This window comes from Salmo salar, chromosome ssa10, assembly GCF_905237065.1.
Source record: "Salmo salar chromosome ssa10, Ssal_v3.1, whole genome shotgun sequence".
NCBI classification, from domain to species: domain Eukaryota; kingdom Metazoa; phylum Chordata; class Actinopteri; order Salmoniformes; family Salmonidae; genus Salmo; species Salmo salar.
The window spans coordinates 27,003,955-27,024,039 of record NC_059451.1 but is presented as its reverse complement, the minus strand read 5'-3'; the positions used below and the strand labels follow the sequence as shown (position 1 = coordinate 27,024,039).

The following is a 20,085-nucleotide window of genomic DNA, read 5'->3' as shown; positions in this document are numbered from 1 at the left end:
CATAGTCACTCTAACTATACATTCATGTGCATACTACCTCAATTGGCCCGACCAACCAGTGCTCCCACACATTGGCTAACCGGGCTATCTGTATTGTGTCCCACCACCCGCCAACCCCTCTTTTTACGCTACTGCTACTCTCTGTTCATCATATATGCATAGTCACTTTAACCATACCTACATGTACATACTACCTCAATAAGCCTGACTAACCGGTGTCTGTATATAGCCTTGCTACTCTTATTTTCAAATGTCTTTTTACTATTTCTTTACTTACCTACACACACACACATACCTTTTTTTTCACACTATTGGTTAGAGCCTGTAAGTAAGCATTTCACTGTAAGGTCTACACCTGTTGTATTCGGCGCTTGTGACAAATCAACTTTGATTTGATTTGAATGTGTGCAAAACCGAACCTAATTTACCCCAAAAAATTTTTGCTAATTGTGTATAAAATAAGAAATGACAAGGTTGTTTACTTCTAAAACATCATTTAATAATGATGAAATGACTAATATGTTTTAGAATTTTACGAACTCTTGAAAAATATGCTCTCCCAGGCAGTTGAGTTGCCTATTAAAGGAATACTATTAATTGTTTTTAAGTGTTTAATTTACCTAGGCAAGTCAGTTAAAACATGCAGACTGGCACTGGAACTGTTGCTTTGATACTACTTGTACTTTTCACACTACAACCACATTTGTATTAATCCCAATGCATTTCAGGGGCCATAGACTTGAATGGGAAGCAATTCTGGCTTGTCTTCAACCGTTTAAGCTAGACACGCCATTCAAACTCTAAAACGAGCAGACCAGTCTGGAATAGTGTGCTTGTATTCAGCTTTTTATACCATTACCTCAAACTATAAAATGTATTGTATCCCCGCTCATTTCAATGGTGGAATGCAGGCTTCAACACTCTAAACTGAAATCACTGCCACAAAACTTTCAGAATGTACAAACAAAAATATTTTGAGAGCTTAAAAACACCTAATGATGACATAGCACTCACTCTAGCCTACAATACTAGCCCACTATAATCAGTGGTGGAAAAAGTACTCAATTGTCATTCTTAAGTAAAAGTAAAGATACCTTAATAGAAAATGACTCAAGTAAAAGTGATACTACTCGTTTAAAAGTGCATGGTTTTAAATGTACTTAAGTACAGTGGTGGAAAACATACTCAATTGTCATACTTGTGAAAAAGTAATAAGTAAAAGTAAATACTATACATGAAATTCATTATATTAAGCAAACCAAACGGCACACTTTTCTTGTTTTTGAAATTTTAACACTCAGACCTAGTTTACAAACGCAGGGTTTGTGTTTAGTTAGTCCGCTAGATCTGAGGCAGTAGGGATGACAACGTGTTATATTAATAGTTGCATGAATTGGACCATAATGCTGTCCTGCCTGAGCATTCGAATTGACAAGTACTTTTGGGTGAAAGGGAAAAGGTATGGGAGTAAAAAGTACATATTTTCTTTAGGAATGTAGTGGAGTAATAGTTGTCCAAAATATAAATAGTACAGGGTCCGGTTGCATAAAACACCTGAAGTTAATTTTCCCCTCATCTTTCCCCTTAAAGTTTTCTTAACTGTAAGTCACTTGCACAAAACATTTTAAGGTGAATGTCCCCTTTAAATTGAGTGAAAAAGTTAAGGGTGCCCATGAGGTCCCTTAACTGTTTAATTCAGTATGGATATCAGTGTAAACAGCATTTGTGGAGGTGATTGTTGCTTTCATCAGCCCTGTTTACAAAAGGAAAACATCAACCAACTGGGTACTTAGCTAAACATTGGAAGGTGCAAAATCCATGCTACTAACCTGGTTTATTTTCTTCTGAAGCAATTTTGTTATCCTGTGTTGATTGTGGAAGTTTTGCTATCTAACAAAATAAATGTGATCACTTTGAAGAGATATTTAGTCAGTGAATCAGGCCAGATACTGTTTCTGCCATGCATGCCTTCAAACTATGGTAAAAGCCCTGAAGTATGGCCTTAAGAGAAACACTTAAGATATGTTATGCAACTAGGCCCAGATATCCGAAAAAAACTACTTAAGTAGTACTTTAAAATATTTTTTACTTAAGTACTTTACACCACTGACTATAATGACTCCACACCTACAAACCACCCAAAAATCGGTCACTATAACTAACACATAGCCTTTGAAAACACTATTAATACCATTGCTGTCACTACTACTACTATATCACAACCATAAATACTTCAAGACTAGCAAGCACATCACATTTAAATGTCCTTTTCTAGTCTACAATTACGAGACCTGAGTTCATAGAGTTCAATCCTAATCCACATGTGTAGGTTAACATGCATGACATGGCATGGTATTAGCTACCTAGGCTGTACTGTAATTAAATGCAACACTATCAGGGACACTTGATAATTATTAATGCATTATCTGCAGGTAAAGGACAGTTTGTTTCACTCCAAATAGCATAGGCTGTTTAACCACCTGCTTTAGCACCTGTCAACAAATCAGGCCAAGCACTTGTTAGACCTGGCTATAGCTTTTAAAGGTTGTGAAGTTTTAGCTAGTAACACCATTTGTTTACAATAGTGAAATCTCTGAATACACCAAAATAAATCATTTCACGCCTTTTTGTTGTCTTGAGGTTTTTATTTAGTTCTAATACAATACAAGTAGATATATTTCTGCAAGGTGACCTCAGTTAAGGCTTTGCCAATAGCATGCCTTACTTACTATGCATAAGGCAGGCAAGCCACATTTGATGCACAAAAGACATCTTGTCATACTGTATCTACTTCTGAGGCACAAAGTGTGATAATATTGAGATATCTAGCCTTAATATGATATTTACCGCATGTGATATCCTTAGAATGGTGGGGTGTTTAATAGATATTAGTTAAGATGAAATTGTTTGACAAGTGATATGTGGTTGTCCTAGGCAGTGAAGCAGGAGGAGAGGACGCCTTGGTGGGCAATGTGAACAAGCTGATGGTGACTCCACCAGGATACACAGGAGTTCCACGGAAAGGCCACCTTGTCTTTGATGCTTGCTTCGAGAGTGGTAAGTACAAACTGTAATGAGGTGTAATATCACAATTTAAACTACTGCAACATTTGATACATTTATCACAATATTTGTAAATATATCCACAGACTAGGCTTATTTACGCTAATTAGGCTAACTTAGAATTTCCTTTACCTAGCTTAATTAGTTATAGGTTATGTCATTCTATTTTGATCACAAAACAATCCAGTGTTATCAAGTGATCATTCTATGATGACATTATTGTCATCCCTCAATTTAAAAAGGGCAGTATAAGACTTAGGCTATAGTAAATAATGAATTTAATGTAGGCTATGCCTGCTGGTGCAAGGCAGGTTGACAGGTCATTTATCACTATATACCACATTTCTGGGTACTGTATTACATTTTCAGCCTATTTTTTTTCTTGTTTACTAATATACAGGAAGACCCACATGCATACAAACAGGTTGTTTTGTAGTGCGATCCTCTGATCCTCCTTTACAGATCTCATATACTTCAGTTACGAAAACCATTTTATTTCCTTAGATATGTTTCTGTGATTTGAATTGCATCATATCGAAGCAGTGAAATTATATTAAATATTGCCTATTAATAAAAGCAGAATATTCTATACAACTAGGCCTAAATCATTTCTTTGATTGTGTCTTTTAATGGTTAATTAGCTATAGAAAATGGTAACAAAAAAATGTAAAGGTTCTAAGTGAGTCACTGCTCTTTTACCTTGTCCATCTTCCTAGTTGAAGACTGTAATTAAACAAGTTAATATGTTCCAGAATGCTTTGCAAATGGCCTTTGTTTTGAACTTTTCAACCAAATGAATGGCACTACAATGAAAATAAAGTGCTTTCCGCTGTGACAAGGTCAAGTGGGCAGCAAAGAGAGCGGCTCTGGGCTGGAGTGACAGTGAATCAGTGGGCCTGTGGAACATTCACAATATCATTCTCTGCTGGGAGATTAGGTTCAGGGTCTTCAACAGATGAGACATAGCTTTCATATTCTTGGCAGGCAACCAATTTCTGGCTGTGCAGAGATGAAGTTTAACTTGTGATTCTGTGCTGTTTGGCCCAGCTGTCAGAGGATAGACTTTTTAAGTTGATTTAGATTTTTTGACTTTGTTTATTTGGATAGAGTTTGAAACATCTGAGAAGAATCTGTGTTTTTCTCCCAGACATAATACTGAATAAACAAGTGATTAGAGGTTTATTAGACACCATTTTTTAAGGTAAGCTTATACTACCGAACGGCACTGTCAATCAAATTAAATTCAGATGATAGGGTATTACTATAATATCATATGATATTGTCAGTCACACCATGGCACCACATAACAGGTGAGAGGTTTGAAAGTTAAGAGATAAACAAAGAGCTTCTAACTAAGATCTGGGAAGCCATGAGGATTTGAGGATTTGTCTATAAGTGAGTGTTATGCTCGATCTCGAGTTATAAATGAAGATTAAAACGGCTATGCATGTGGCCTGTCAAAGGAGAGTGAATAGAGGGGAGAGTAGACAAACATATGTTTTAGGAGGTTGATATGGATATTAATAAATAATCAGGAGACTTACATTTCTTACGGGTTTTTAAATAAGTTTCCTTATTTTCCCAGATGACATGCTCGGAGGACCTCAGACATTGATTAATGGGCGTTGAGCTCACAGACTGAGATCCGCTAACATGTATAACATTACCCCGATGTCTCTAGGTCCGGAAATTCTCCTGAATGATTTATGGAATTGATATTAATCTCTTTCCAGTAAATGCATTACTGAAGTTGGAAACGGAGAGGAATTGAACTACGCTAATGTCAAATTAATGTTGTGTTGCTGTTTCAACGAAGCAACACTGCAGCTAGGCTAACTGTTTTAACCACTTATAAGCCAACAGGTCTCCTATATGAGGACTAAATGATAAAAAGTCATTTTTGACTTCAGTGGTCATATGGTGAGTATCTGTCAATAAATTTCACAAGGAGTGATATGTTTTTTTCAGGACTTAGCCCTCACTGTCAGTAAAGAATTGGGGTTTGTTTTGTTGGTGTAATTGAGAAACAAAGAGGACTATTCATAATCCAACGATTTGGCATTGCCTACCTTGAGTAGCAACACGCATTCAATATCAATGTATTTTCACTGAAGAAGAATGCCTTTCATATTACCAAGGTGTAAACATATTTAAAACATGTTCGTTTGCCAAGAAGATTCAAGATCAATATCTACTGTTGAATATCTACTGTTGATGTAGTGCTTAAATTTACCCTTTAGATTACATCAATATCTAGACAGTATCACTCACCGCATGGTCAAATAACTAGCATCCACATTCCATGCAGTGACAGTGATATCTGTGAAGGTCTCACATTTCCAATTCATGCATTTGTTATGTAAAATGACACTGACAGGAAGAACATTTGAATAGCCTTATAGAGGCTACTGTACGGATCACTATATGGATCACATCTCCTCAAACATAATTTATTGTCTGAAACATGTGAATTCAAGCAGACATTTATTTGAATTTATGCGGAGATATCACTCAGTGAGATTCATCCTGCCAATATTGCCACTTTTTTTGTAGGACAGCTGTCAACATTTTCCATACATTTTAGAAACTAGAGATTTGATTTGATTTCTTTAGTATCCCTGCTAATAAATTCTAATTGGTTTATTAAAACAGACTACGGTAATGTAAGCCGTTTACTAAATGTATAAAACCCCTAATTTACATTTAGATGAGACATAATTCAGTTTCTTGTCAACCATATGCAGATTATGTCAGTGGTATGTATTTTCAGAGGCATTGCAGCCCACAGGTCTCTGAGTCACACTAGCTTCAGCAGTCCTCCTTCCTTTGCTTTTTAAGATAATACAAGAAAATGCAGACTTTGATAGTATAGAAAATAATGACTATTTCCTCAAGCTGTCATTAAAACCATATTGATGGTTCTGTAGATATGGAGGTATGAAAAACAATGTCAATTTTCATAGACTTCTATATGCTAATTGAGTTTTAATAGTTATAATGATCTCTTTAGCCCATCAATTTCATTTTGTTATGGATGTTTATGAATCAATGGGTTTTTATTTAGAGAAAGGAACATATTTGTATCTATTATTACGTGGACCTTTATCATTAGTTTTACGATGTGTACATGGAGAAATGAAATGTTTGTCACTTTGACAGTTATTTTCTATCAATGTCAGACAGAATTATGGCATTGCTTTAATGTGAAAGCGCGATTAGTGCTTGAAACATAATTCTTTACTTGGTAATATTAGTCACCAATCACAAATCAAATGAGCTCCATTAGTTTTACGAATAAGCAGAAATAATCTTAACTGTCAAATTAGAATAAATTTGAAATATTCTATACAGTGAATCATTTTCCAGAATTCAACCTGTGCATCCATCTGTGCACAATTAGGATTTAGCTAAACCATTCTGTAGCTTATATTTGTAGGAAAATCTTTCCTACAAATATATTAATAATAAAGTACTTGTCAGATCTAATGATGAACTTTGAGAGCTGCCTGTAGGTATTCAATTGAATCTTACATCTTTTTGTGGATTCTGAATGTAGGTGGTCAATGGCTTGATTGCCTCCAGCACTGTGTTTCTCATTAAAGGATGACACTGACAGTGTTAGCATATTGTTTTACTGTTCCTGTTGACCATTCACACAAGTAATTAAGCCATCATTGATTATTGAACTTGGTCTTCAGACATCGAGTTGCATGGAGAGGGAGACCGAATCAAAGTAAAGCCTTTGGAGATCGCAGATATTTAGTAAGGTTAATTGATAAGCGTACGGTACCCTACAACAGAACTCTGACTCACATATTCATGTGACCTTCCATTGTGGGATATGCGGTACCTGTAAAATCTTCTAATTGACTTGTTTCACACTGACTGCAGACACAACTCATTAAGCCTCATTGATTGTTATGAGTTCGGCTGTAATATCCAAAATCACCTGTAATTGCCAACATCTTTTGTCTAAGTAGCAGTTCAGCAAACTTTGTATTTTGTTATAGACCTATTGTAAGTCACTGCTGTTTTTATTTAGCATTCTTCCTCTTTCTCAGGCCACAGCTTTGATACTGTCATGTGAGTTGAGGGAATTAGTAATAAGACAGATAAAGAAGTAGGGATATTATGATGGTATGCCAGAGAACAGGGAAAAAGTCTAACTGAAGAAAGAAAAGGTGATTTATCAAGTCCAAACAGATGCTCTTTTCACAGACCTGGATGTGCTAGCGACTAGCGAGTGTTTTTCTATTTGCTATGCAGATAACTTGAGTCCACCACAGCATCCACTGCTGTTGGAAGCCATTTCCCTTCACACTTCATCAACTGTCTTGCCTGCATGCGTCTGCCACTCGCTTTCACCATTTTCATGGAATATCAGGCTGATGCACCTCATTCATGCTCTGGGCAAATCCTGTGCCCACCTATCAGACATGGCATAGTGTTGTTTTTCCTACTGAGATAACACTGCATATTTATTTTTTTTAACCTTTATTTAACTAGCCAAGTCAGTTAAGAACAAATTCTTATATTCAATGATGGCCTAGGAACAGTGGTTTAACTGCCTTGTTCAGGGGCAGAACAACAGATTTTTACCATGTCAGCTCGGGGATTCGATCTAGCTACCTTTTGGTTACTGGCCCAACGCTCTAACCACTAGGCTACCTGCCCCATATACACTCATAGAAAAAAAGGTGCAATCTAGAACCTAAAAGGGTTCTTCGGTTGTCCCCATAGGATAACCCTTTGAAGAAGGCTCTTGGGTTCCATGTAGAACCTTTTACACAGGGTTCTACATGGAACCCAAAAAAGTTCTACATGGAACCAAAAAGGGTTCTACCTGGAACCAAAAATGGTTCTCCTATGGGGACAGTCGAATAACTCTTTTTTCTAAGAGTGTAGGGAGGGGTTTCCTTCCAAAATATAACCATTTCTGTACCATAATGTTTATTCATGTGGCATTTTGTGTTTCTAACCATTTGTGATGTAAATGTTTTATCCAAATTTGGAAAACGAATGTAATTTATGCAACTTTTACATGGCTACAGTGTAACAGATAAAATGTAAATTTTCTGCACTGCTGACTGCTAAATGACATCAAAGAATGAGAAAATAAGACCAAATGATTGTGTACAAATCATTTTAAATGGAAGTTTTGTTTTTATATGACATGGATACCTCTGAAATGCCAACTAAATGTGTTAACATAGTCTGAGGGGAGTAAGTAGCAACTGAATGAATAAGCAAAAGTAGGGCATATACTTATGTTTATTCTTGATAATAAAATTCTTTCCAAATGCAAAACGAATGTATCCGCCATAGACATTATAGAAAGTATGGAACCTCTGAAGCATTTCATGGATTTGCTACGTGGATTTTAAATCATGCACAGTAATGATAATAGATGAAAAAATATTTTTGGAATCAGTGAACAATAGAAAACTGTAAAAAAAATGACTAAAAGGATTCTGCGGAGAGATTACTAATGAGGATAAACACTATGAACAATTCCTGCACTGTTCACTGCTGATGAAGGTTTAATTGTTTTTTTCTTTTCCCAAGCATTTTACGGATTCTCTTGCCTTATCTTCTCTTAGAAGTGTTCATGTTGCAATTGCAGAGCCCATCTACAGGATGAGTGATTACAGCCAGAGCCAAAGCAACATTTAGAGAGGAAAAAAACGAAACAGGAACTGAACGAATGCTGGGGGGAAATGCAGTCAAGCTTGTCAGAAGACATTTATATACTCCAGAGTAACCATGAATCAAGACAGTTGGGTCTTCATTGATTAAAGAAGAAGGAAACGCTTTAACAATCAAGCAAGATGCTTAGCACAAGTGGTTTGGAGAGGGCTGAGCTACAGTGCCACTCCTGATGTCCTGTTGTTGGTTTTATTCCAAGACTAAAATGTGATTAAAATATAACATAGCGGAAGGCAGTAGACAAAACTTGTTTTTCTTCTGAAAAGGAAAAACGGATTTAAAGCTGTACATCGTGGTTTCTGATTAGATTGGTAACCAAATATAATTAAATTAAGTATATACTGTAAAAGTTGCTTATTTATCTTTGGATCGTGGGTATAATTTTGGATGTCATTGCATCTTACAGTCACTAGCTAGCCATTCCATATAGGCTAAAATTCCTGTTTTAACTTTGTCTTATATAAGCTTATGTAACTTTAACTGAGTTATGGGTTTTCCAGATGAATATTTTGTTGTGCAGTAACACTTAGGCTATGACTCTGATGTATTGAGAGGAAATCGAGCCTCTCCGTCTCCCTTACTTGTCCTTGGTATTGGATTGGCTTCACTGCCCAAAACACTAAATGGTCTTTTCACATTTTCTTTTTTTTTTAGCTTTTTTTCTTCTTCTTTTAAGTCGGGAGGAGATTATGGAGATAAATTTGAACTGTCAAGTGAGAGTCGGCTAGACTATTCCTTTTGATTTATTCTATTTATCAACCATTTATAACTATGAGTTAAAATATATTTATTTATATTATTACATTGCATATTATTACATTTTTGTCCATTCCCTTGCTTTCTCGCCCTCTTTTCTGGACTCTTTTTTTTGTCAATTTTTTATTTCCTTTTACGTCCCATCTGATACCCAGTGGGTGTTGTGTCGTTATATAGGCATGGCCCTGAAGGAAACAAAACATCCCAAGACTAAGGTGCTACGCTTAAGCAGGCATAGAGCTTTGTAGCTCTGGAGACATGGGCAGCCATTGCACTTAACCCAGGGTCACAGCATGAGCAGAATCCTTGCCAATCCCCTTGCTAGTCTGTAGAATACACTTTGCACAGGTAAAATACTATGTTAATGATGTACAGAAAAAATACATATTGTAAGAATACTTGCTCCATTTTTTCATTGCATGTTTGAGCAGAGCAAACTTTTCAGAAGAGTCCCATCTAGTGTCATAATATTTGCAAGCTACAGTAGTCTCAGTTATCATATGTGTCTGTGCCATGTCACTGAGCGAGGCAGGGGAGGTGATATCAGGTTTGTGCAAAAGCAGAGCAAATGAAACGGGCGATAATCCTGTCTGACATTCTCGCCTGCCGCTCTTGGTTTCATCTAATCAGAGAGGGAACACATGGCCCAGTTTGCTCTGACACGGACACTTCTCCTGGCAGAAGTAGTACAAACATCTTCAATATTTTGAAAGTTAATTGTTGATTGTTGAGATACATAAAAATATTGAGCTGGCCTCTTGTTCTCAAAATGTCACAAAATGCTAGTAACCACACAAACGTTTTGTAAGATTTGTAGGGTAATTGTTTCAACAGAATATTCACATTGCTGGCAAATGTTTCCTTTACATGGTGGTGCTTTAACGATAGGTAGAAAAGGTTCATTTATGCATATTATTTTATAATGCAACAGTCGTACACTTTATTGCCATTATTGCTCATGTAGCCTACTTAAAGGGATAGTATTAGATTTTGGCAATTAAGCCATTTTTCTACTGTACTTACCCAGAGTCAGATGCATACTGTTCGGGTAGACTTCCAGTCATTGTGCTAACACTAGTTAACAATGGCTTGTGACACTACCTTCAACTTCCTTCAACTGCACACAAAGACATAAAAATGCATTTTAGGTTGATGTTGGCTTGCTCCCCTTTAGTGTTGACATGTGTTTGTGTGCTAGTACAGGATGTTTGGCTGTGATGAATCATGTTTTTCGTTGTCTCTAAATGATACAGAGATGGTGGTATGGGGATTCTGGGCCTTCGGGTCATAGTCCTCAGGGTCCATGCTTCTCCTCAATCTCTCAGATGTTAATATGTTGTAAGTGAACATGACGGCAACAAGCTTCTATTGCACTTGTGGTGTGTGAACGCAGAGCTCCAATGATGGAGTAATTCATTTCCAAGCAATCCTGATTCCATAAACACAGTTTCTAGGCAGACGTGTCATTTCTCATCTGAGGCAAGAGGGTGCAGTTTGTGAAAATGGCGAGGATTTGTAACGCTTTACCAGTTCATGTTTTTTAAGCTGCCTCTGTTTATTTTGCTGATTTATTTAGAATGCCTTCCTGAGATGAGCTTCATTCATGTGTCAGGTTTTGTTTGATATCACAAATTCATGCGCAGAATATGTTTGTAAAGTGAAGTGCAAAATATAGACTATTTTGATAGAATACATGAGATTTTGATACAGACAGCTGTCTTGCACTATTCAGAGTAGACAACATTGAAATGTACACCACATACAGGTTTATTAAGATCTCATATTGAATGTAAGTATGTATCCCCTTTAAAATAATTTAGTTGAAGGATTGCAGAGATACTTTGGTGTCACAGGCAGAATAGAATATCGGATATTTAGCCAGGTACAACTGCTTTCAGTGGTTTGCATTTGTTAGTGATGACCAGTTGCTTCAGGGTAGGTAGACTTGACAGAGCTTCCTACCAGGATAATGACTTTATATTGTTTCTGTCTTCCCTCTGCCAAACACTGTGCATAATATGCAGGCCGGGTTCTGCCAGATTGGGAGAGAAGTTGTGAAGCTATTAGACGATCATATTCTCAAAGGCTATGCTATAATTCAATTTCTGCCGCTACAATATTCATTGATGGGGCAACCACCTATGAATGCCATCTTGGTAGAAATGGGATTTTAGCGCTTTTTAATGTTTCTGCCTTGATTTATTTTGACACATGAGGATAGTGGATGTATGCCTATAAGATTTCATTGAAATGCTCAAGGCTAAACAACTAGTCTTGATGTAGGTTAATGTGCATATCTCAATGATTGTTATGACTAAGCTAATTATTAATCCCATTTCCTAATAACACATTGCCATGATATGCAGTACAGACACGTTGTCACGTCCTGACCATAGTAAGTTGTTATTTTCTATAGTAGAGTGGTCAGGGCGTGACAGGGGGTGTTTTGGGTGGTTGTTCTATGTTTTCTATTTCTATGTTTAAGTTCTAGTTTTTCTATTTCTATGTTGGTATTGTTTGGGTTGATCTCTAATTGGAGGCAGCTGATCCTCGCTGCCTCTGATTAGAGATCATATTTAAGTAGGGGTTTTTCTCTTCTGGTTTTGTGGGTTATTATCTTTTGAGTAGTGTGTTTTCCTCTCTGCGTCACGTTTTTTTTTTGTGTATTCAAGTATTTTTCGTGTATTGCATTTAGTTTCACAATAAGTATAATATGTGGAACTACGAACACGCTGCATTTTGGTCCGATCCTTCAAACAGCCGTGACACAAGTCAACAAATTGATTTAATCTTATCTGATTTTGACATGGATGGACATAAATACTTATGTGGTCAAATATCATGACAGACAGCTTATTTTCTGATGCAAGCCTGGCCCTTCACATACATAGGCATCACATTGTGAGAGATTTGTCTCTTCAAAACACTTGAAAGGATTTTCTAGCGAATGTGAGATGCCTCTATGGACTCCAACATCTACCAGAAAAACAATTCGAGACTGCCCACTGGCTGTGAATAAGGGCTATTTGAGTATTTGAACAATCTTTTTCTAATGAGAGGGACACTTTGCATCCCTCTTCTGAAGAATGTTAAATCTGCACTCTGCTCTTGGAAACCTCTGGGATCTGCACTTCCTGCAGTGATGAAGAATTCGTAGCCGAAACATCCCTCTTCACTATTTTCTTTCTTGATAAAAGATTTTTGTAAATTGATATGTCCAAAATATGCATCTTCTCTTACATCCAATGCATTTAATAGAGATTAGGATGTCTGTGGATATGATGTCTTTGCCTTTCTGGTATTTAAAAAAAAAGTTATTATTAATATTTTTTTGGGGGTACTTTTTGACTTTGTTATATATATATTTATTGCTCTGTTGCTTAATTTCTCTTAAGTAATTGCACCATGCTTGGGGACAGCTTGCCAGAGTGATTGCACAAAAACCTGATCCTCTGCCAAGCCTTTTGAATGACTTTCAATATAGCCTTTTTCCTGTCCTTTCATTTTTGTGTAAAGCTGGCAGTGCATTGACAGTAGCAGCACTTTGTGTAATTCCCCAGATTGAAAAGCTGTTTCACAATGAGAGATTTCCTCACCGTTGCTCCTGACGGTGGAAACCACACTGGGATTTACAGACATCCTCTTCCTGACTAGCTCAACTCTCAGATTCACTTCAACCTCCCCTTAACTATGGGCCTATCCGATTAATACACAATACTGGACAGGTGCAGGTAAAAAAATAGAAACATTTTCGAACAAATTCATAGCAGTGATGTTGATCCTCAGTTTGGCCTGTGACTTTGACTCTGAGGGTTGGCACCTCCCTCTCTGTCACACTGTATTGAATGTCAAGAGTCACTTACTGTCAGATTACCTGCCAGGGGCCTCATTGGGGACCCTGCCCTCTCCTCTTCTATTGGGGAGATTTGTTTTGTTTCAAATGGAAGGACGTGCATGGAGAGAAGAGCCATCCTAGTAGTTCACTCTCCTTTTGTCTCCACTTGCATTTTCAGTGAAACTTTTTTTTTTCTGCTGACCTATTGGTGTGGTCGTTGATTTCTAGTCTCCCTTGTTTTTCCCCTTTTCTTTTTCCCACTCCCTGTGTTCCTGAACTCATTACAGCTCAATCAGCCCAGCCCCAAGCACTGAAGTGTGCACCCAGAAGGAGCAATAACTGTAAATAACCAGGACTGCAGGCTTCCCGATAACATGTTACCAAGATGATAACAGCCCTTCTTAGCAGTCCTGTTGACCTTCTCCTTGCCTTGGGCTCACCAAGGACCCTTCAGCTCTCTCTGTTTTTATCTCCAAACTCTCTGCAGGGAAGATTATTCTCCTGTGTTGTGAGAGGCAGAGAGAGAGAAAAAGAGAGGGAGAGTGTGTCTGGGAGAAGAAGAAACAAAACAGACAAAACAACAAAGACGAGACCTGGACTGTTGTCCCTCTGCCAAAGCCTCTCTTGTCCTTTGTAGGCCTCCACATAATTAACTTGTAAGAAGATAGCATGAAATTGGAACAGACTTGTATTTATTCTCTGAAGAGGCCACCACTGCATAGCACAAAATGATAAGAGGAGAGGAAAACACAAACGCAACAAAACAAAAACAATGCACAAGCTTACTATAGATTCCTCTGGTAAAACCTGATAATGTAAGGCTTCAGAAATCGATAAATGTAAAGATGATAATGTTTAAGTGCTTTTACAGGCTCATGTCAAGGGCTTCCTTGATGTGACAAGAACTTGTGGGCTAAAACATTGGCTGGCTGAGATTGATAATACAACAAAGCCAGTTTTACTAAGAATACATGCATCACTACGAGTATGACCCATTACCACACCAACTGCTCTGGATGTAACATACTTGCTTTAGGGTCTTTTGAAAATGATTATAAAAGGGCAGCGAGAAAATGTGGTCTCTTTTGAATTTACAGGCTTTTACATCATTTGTGCCAAATATGTGGGCTGCATATCTCACTGGTATCCCCAGGCTGAGCCATTTTAATATCTGTTAGAGTTTGCTGGTGCTCAAATGGTTTCATAAAGGGATGATGTTGTTTACCTTGTTCTCTCCACTTCAGTTGTTATCTCCTTTTTTTCACATACAGATTCACTGTCTTTTCAGGGCTGTCTCTGGCATTCTGTTAATGCAAAAAAATGTAACATAGTTTAAAGTTCTAACAAAAATGTATTTAAATTCGCTATGTTTTGACACCTGTGAGAGAGTTTGTGTGGACCTTGGAGGTTAAGTGCCTTGTTCAAGGCCACATCGACAGATTCTTCACCTTGTTGGCTCGGGTTCTCGAACCAGTGACCTTTCGGTTACTGGCCGAACGCTCTAACTGCTAGGTTACCTGCCACCCTATTTAATGATAAGGTAGAGGAAAAACGGCTTTTTAGAAGTCCTGAAGCAAGAGATTGATGTTTTCTCTTTGACAACTTGCCTTTAGATACTGGAGGAAAAGTGCAAGGACACATTTTGCTCCAGGTCTAAACTGAGACACCTCTGCTGGATGGAATCAATTCCGTCTTTATCAGTTGTCTGTACCCTGGAATTCTCACACCAGGGGCAAACTGATGTGTTTTCCAATAATGAAATGGAGCACATAGCAAAAATACATTTAAAAGGTTCCCACTCTCAAAAGTCCCTTTTAATTTCCAGTGCAGTTTGTATCACGGAGGAAAGCCCAGGAAAAAGACAGATGGATGTCTTTGACCAGCCCTCTTTTTTTTTGTGTACACATTTTTGAGGTGGAAATTGCAGGGGCGTTTTTTGCCTTTAGACAAATGTGTCAAGTTTTGAGGGAGCGTGCAATTGGCATGTTGATTGCAAGATTGTCCACCAGACCTGTTGCAAGGGAATTGAATGTTCATTTCTCTACCATAAGCCGCCTCCAACGTCGTTTTAGAGAATTTGGCAGTATGTCCAACTGGCCTCACAACCGCAGACCACGTGAAACCCCGCCAGCACAAGACCTCCACATACGGCTTCTTCACCTGCGGGATTGTCTGAGACCAGCCACCCGCCACCCGGACAGCTGATGAAACTGAGGAGAATTTCTTTCCATAATAAAGCCCTTTTGTGGGAAAAAAAAACGAATTCTGATTGTCAGGACCTGGCTCCCAAGTGAGTGGGCCGATGCCCTCCCAGGCCCACCCATGGGTGCTCTCCTGCCCAGTCATATGAAATCCATAGATTAGGGCCTAATTTATTTATTTAATTTGACTGATTTCCTTATATGAACTGTAACTCAGTAAAATCATTGAAATTGTTGCATGTTGCGTTTTATATTTTTGTTCAGTATAGATGCAGTTGTCAGTGCAAAGTGCTTCATACCAATACTACCACAAGGCATTACTTTATCAAGCAATATTCAGCAATGTATTGGTATTGAAAATTGATTTTCAACACTTCACTTCATGTGAGCAGTCAATTTGTCTTCATGTGTAAAGTCAATTTCCATTCTCAAGCCTTTTATGCTATTTCATTTCAGACACATACTGTATGTTATTCTGTTTATTGTGCCGAAAGGACATTTCTGGGGGAGCAAAATGTTGTGGAAAATGTTTATTTATCATTTTAGTTAGGCTACCCTAAATGGAAGCCATCACAAGTACAGCCATAAATCAATCATTGAAATAATGCATTTGAAAACAACTATCTCCATTACTATGGCTCTGTTGAAGACAGCACCCCGGGCATGCTGCATGATACATCTGCATGGCAGAGGCACACAGGCCATCCATCCAGAGCAGCTACAGGCTGTCACATTGTGTGGGCTGAGCACTGTGACTGCTCTCCTTTGTACCTTCGTAATGGGATTAGATTAGCCATGTTTTCTCCTGTGAGTCCATGTGTGAATGACCTTCCTCTTGCCTTACCCATGCACTGGCTGCCATTTTGCACACTTCTGCAGTTACAGGTTTTGCAGCTCCCATGTTACTGTCAAATGAACAGTGTTTTTTTTAACAAAGCACCTAAGTAAATGTATTAAACCAGTTTACTGGTGTAAAATAGAGACCTGGTAGCAGTTGTACGGGCAGGAAATGTTGTAGGAGGCAGCCAGGTTTAGGTGCAGATGTTTAGCTTGCTAAGGTTTAGGCTACTACAAACGGAACGAAACGGGGAGGGACCTACCTGAATATGTCCAATAGAAACTTTCTAGGCGGTATTGAATGTGTAAATGTCACCTTGATTACTTCAATTTGTCTCTCGACATGTGCACCTACATTATAAACTTTAATTTGTAGCCTAGGTTGTTGCAACATCATGATGGATATAGGACAAATTTGAGTATCATGTAGTAGCTTAAACCTATCGATGTTACCTTGAGCTGGGTGAATGGAATATGAATGACAGTCATTCAGTATGCTGTAATAGAAATAAGGCTATGCTCATAAAAAAAATGGTCCTCCCTTGGGCTGTTACGGTGACCGTATCACCGGCAGTCATGAGTCATGATCGCAGTCAAATTCCATGTGACTGTTGAGTCATGGTTACTAGTCTTCTCCAAAACTGTGCTCTGATGCCACTGATGGTCATTAGGCCACTTGCTAATGGCCTGGTACTCAGGGCTCTATTGTCCCTTTTAATCACTCTGACATCAATGCAAACGAAATCAAATCCAACAGTTCAGCCCTGACATTGAGTTTGAGCGGAATAGGATCACCTGTTACACAGAGAGAGCCAGCTCCTCATAGCTGGTTGATGCATGGAATGAAATAAGGGTTATAAGCCTATGTTGCGCAACATTTCTATGGGCTGTGCAATTGCGTGAGAAAAACAAGTTTTGATGCTGTGTATTAAAAAGAGGAGGATCCCATCATCTTTCTATTTTCTTATATTAAGCACATTGCTTTGCTTTACAACCGAGGTAACCTACCTGGCTGGCATGAAAATGAACCACGGGAAAGCGTCCTCCATTCGCTATTCAAGTGCATATGGATTACGTCTTTTTTACCCTGGCCTTGTTCCGACAGGTGCATGGTAATTCTAAATCAAAACTAATTTCACAAATATATTATTTAGTATATGTAAAGACCAGATTAAATTGAGAATAGTCTGACGGGTGAGAATATTATCACTTGTGAATGATGCCCAGCGTGTGCGGTCTAAAGGCAACAAACAGCGCATGCATTTTTTTTGCTACTTTTTCAAAACATAGTGGCATGCATCATGTATCTTAGCCCGTAGGCCTTCACTGCCTTCAGAAAGTATTCATACCCCTTTACCTTTTCCACATTTTGTTGTGTTACAGCCTGAATTTAAAATGTATTACATTGGAAAATGTTTGTAACTGGCTTACACACAATACGCCATAATGCAAAAATGGAATTATGTTTTTAGAAATGAAGACATGTAAAGCTGAAATGTCGTGAGTCAATAAGTATTCAACCCTTTTGTTATGGCAAGCCTAAATAAGTTCAGGAGTAAAAATTTGCTTAACAAGTCACATATAAGTTGCACTCTGTGTGCAATAATAGTGTTTAACATGATTTGTGAATGACTACATCATCTATGTACCCCACATATACAATTTATCTGTAAGGTCCCTCAGTCTAGCAGTGAATTCCAAACAGATTCAACCACAAAGACCAGGGAGGTTTTCCAATGCCTGGCGAAGAAGGGCACCTATTGGTAGATGGGCAACCATTTTAAAAGCAGACATTTAATATCCCTTTGAGCATGGTGAAGTTATAAATAACACTTTGGATAGTGTATCAACACACCCAGTCACTCCAAAGATACAGGCATCCTTCCTAACTCAGTTGCCGGAGAGGAAGGAAACTGCTCAGAGATTTCATCATGAGGCCAATGATGACTTTAAAACAGTTAAAGAGTTCAATGGATGTGATAGGAGAAAATTGAGGATGGATCAACAACATTGTAGTTACTTCACAATACTAGTTCGTCATTATAGGGTATTGTGTGTAGATTGAAGAGGAAAACATTTAATTTAATCAATTTTAGAATAAGGCTGTAACGTAACAACATGTGGAAAAAGTCAAGGGGTCTGAATATATTCCGAATGCACTGTACATTACATCTGGATAGATAGTACTTAATCATTATACATTGTGTTTTCAGTCATATATATATATATATAGTTGAATTTGGAAGTTTACATACACTTATGTTGGACTCATTAAAACTCGTTTTTCAACCTCTCCACAAATTTCTTGTTAACAAACTATAGTTTTGGCAAGTCGTTTAGGACATCTACTTTGTGCATGACACAAGTAATTTTTCCAACAATTGTTTACGGATATATTATTTCACTTATATTTCACTGTGTCACAATACTAGTGGGTCAGAAGTTAACATACACTAAGTTGACTGTGCCTTTAAACAGCTTGGAAAATTCCCAAAAATGATGTCGGCTTTAGAAGCTTCTGATAGGCTAATTGACATCATTTGAGTCAATTGGAGGTGTACCTGTGGATGTATTTCAAGGCCTACCTTCAAACTCAGTGCCTCTTTGCTTGACCTCATTTGAAAATCGTAAGAAATCAGCCAAGACATCAGAATAAAAATTGTAGACCTCCACAAGTCTGGTTCATCCTTGGGAGCAATTTCCAAATGCCTGAAGGTACCACGTTCATCTGTACAAACAATAGTACGCAAGTATAAACACCATGGGACCACACAGACGTCATACCGCTCAGGAAGGAGACGCGTTCAGTCTCCTAGAGATGAACGTACTTTGGTGCGAAAAGTGCAAATAAATCCCAGAACAACAGCAAAGGACCTTGTGAAGATGCTGGAGGAAACAGCTACAAAAGTATTTATATCCACAGTAAAACGAGTCTTCTATCGACATTACCTGAAAGGCCGCTCAGCAAGGAAGAAGCCACTGCTCCAAAACCGCTATAAAAAAGCCAGACTATGTTTTGCAACTGCACATGGAGACAAAGATCGTACTTTTTGGAGAAATATCCTCTGGTCTGATGAAACAAAAATAGAACTGTTTGGCCATAATGACCATCGTTATGTTTGGAGGAAAAAGGGGGAGGCTTCCAAGCCGAAGAACACCATCCCAACCATGAAGCACAGGGGTGGCAGCATCATGTTGTGGGGGTGCTTTGCTGCAGGAGGGACTGGTGCACTTCACAAAATAGATGGCATCATGAGGCAGGAAAATTATGTGGATATATTGAAGCAACATCTCAAGACATCAGCCAGGAAGTTAAAGCTTGGACGCAAATGGGTCTTCCAAATGGACAATGACCCCAAGCATACTTCCAAAGTTGTGGCAAAATGGCTTAAGGACAACAAAGTCAAGGTATTGGAGTGGCCATCACAAAGCCCTGACCTCAATCCTATAGAAAATGTGTGGGCAGAACTGAAAAAGCATGTGCGAGCATGGAGGCCTACAAACCTGACTCAGTTACACCAGCTCTGTCAGGAGGAATGGGCCACAATTCACCCAACTTATTGTGGGAAGCTTGTGGAAGGCTACCTGAAACGTTTGACCTAAGTTAAACAATTTAAAGGCAATGCTACCAAATACTAATTGAGTGTATGTGAACTTCTGACCCATTGGGAATGTGATGAAAGAAAT

At 38.2% G+C, this 20,085-nt stretch overlaps 1 protein-coding gene across 1 annotated transcript in view; it reads left to right on the top strand.

Moving 5' to 3' along the window:
• Positions 1 to 20,085, top strand: part of LOC106613892 (cytosolic carboxypeptidase 6) — a 402,565-nt gene that overhangs the window by 3,503 nt on the left and 378,977 nt on the right. Inside the window, exon 2 of the mRNA XM_045687571.1 lies at positions 2,935 to 3,057. Coding sequence (XP_045543527.1) covers positions 2,935 to 3,057 — 123 coding nt within the window. The remainder of the gene's footprint in view (positions 1 to 2,934; positions 3,058 to 20,085) is intronic.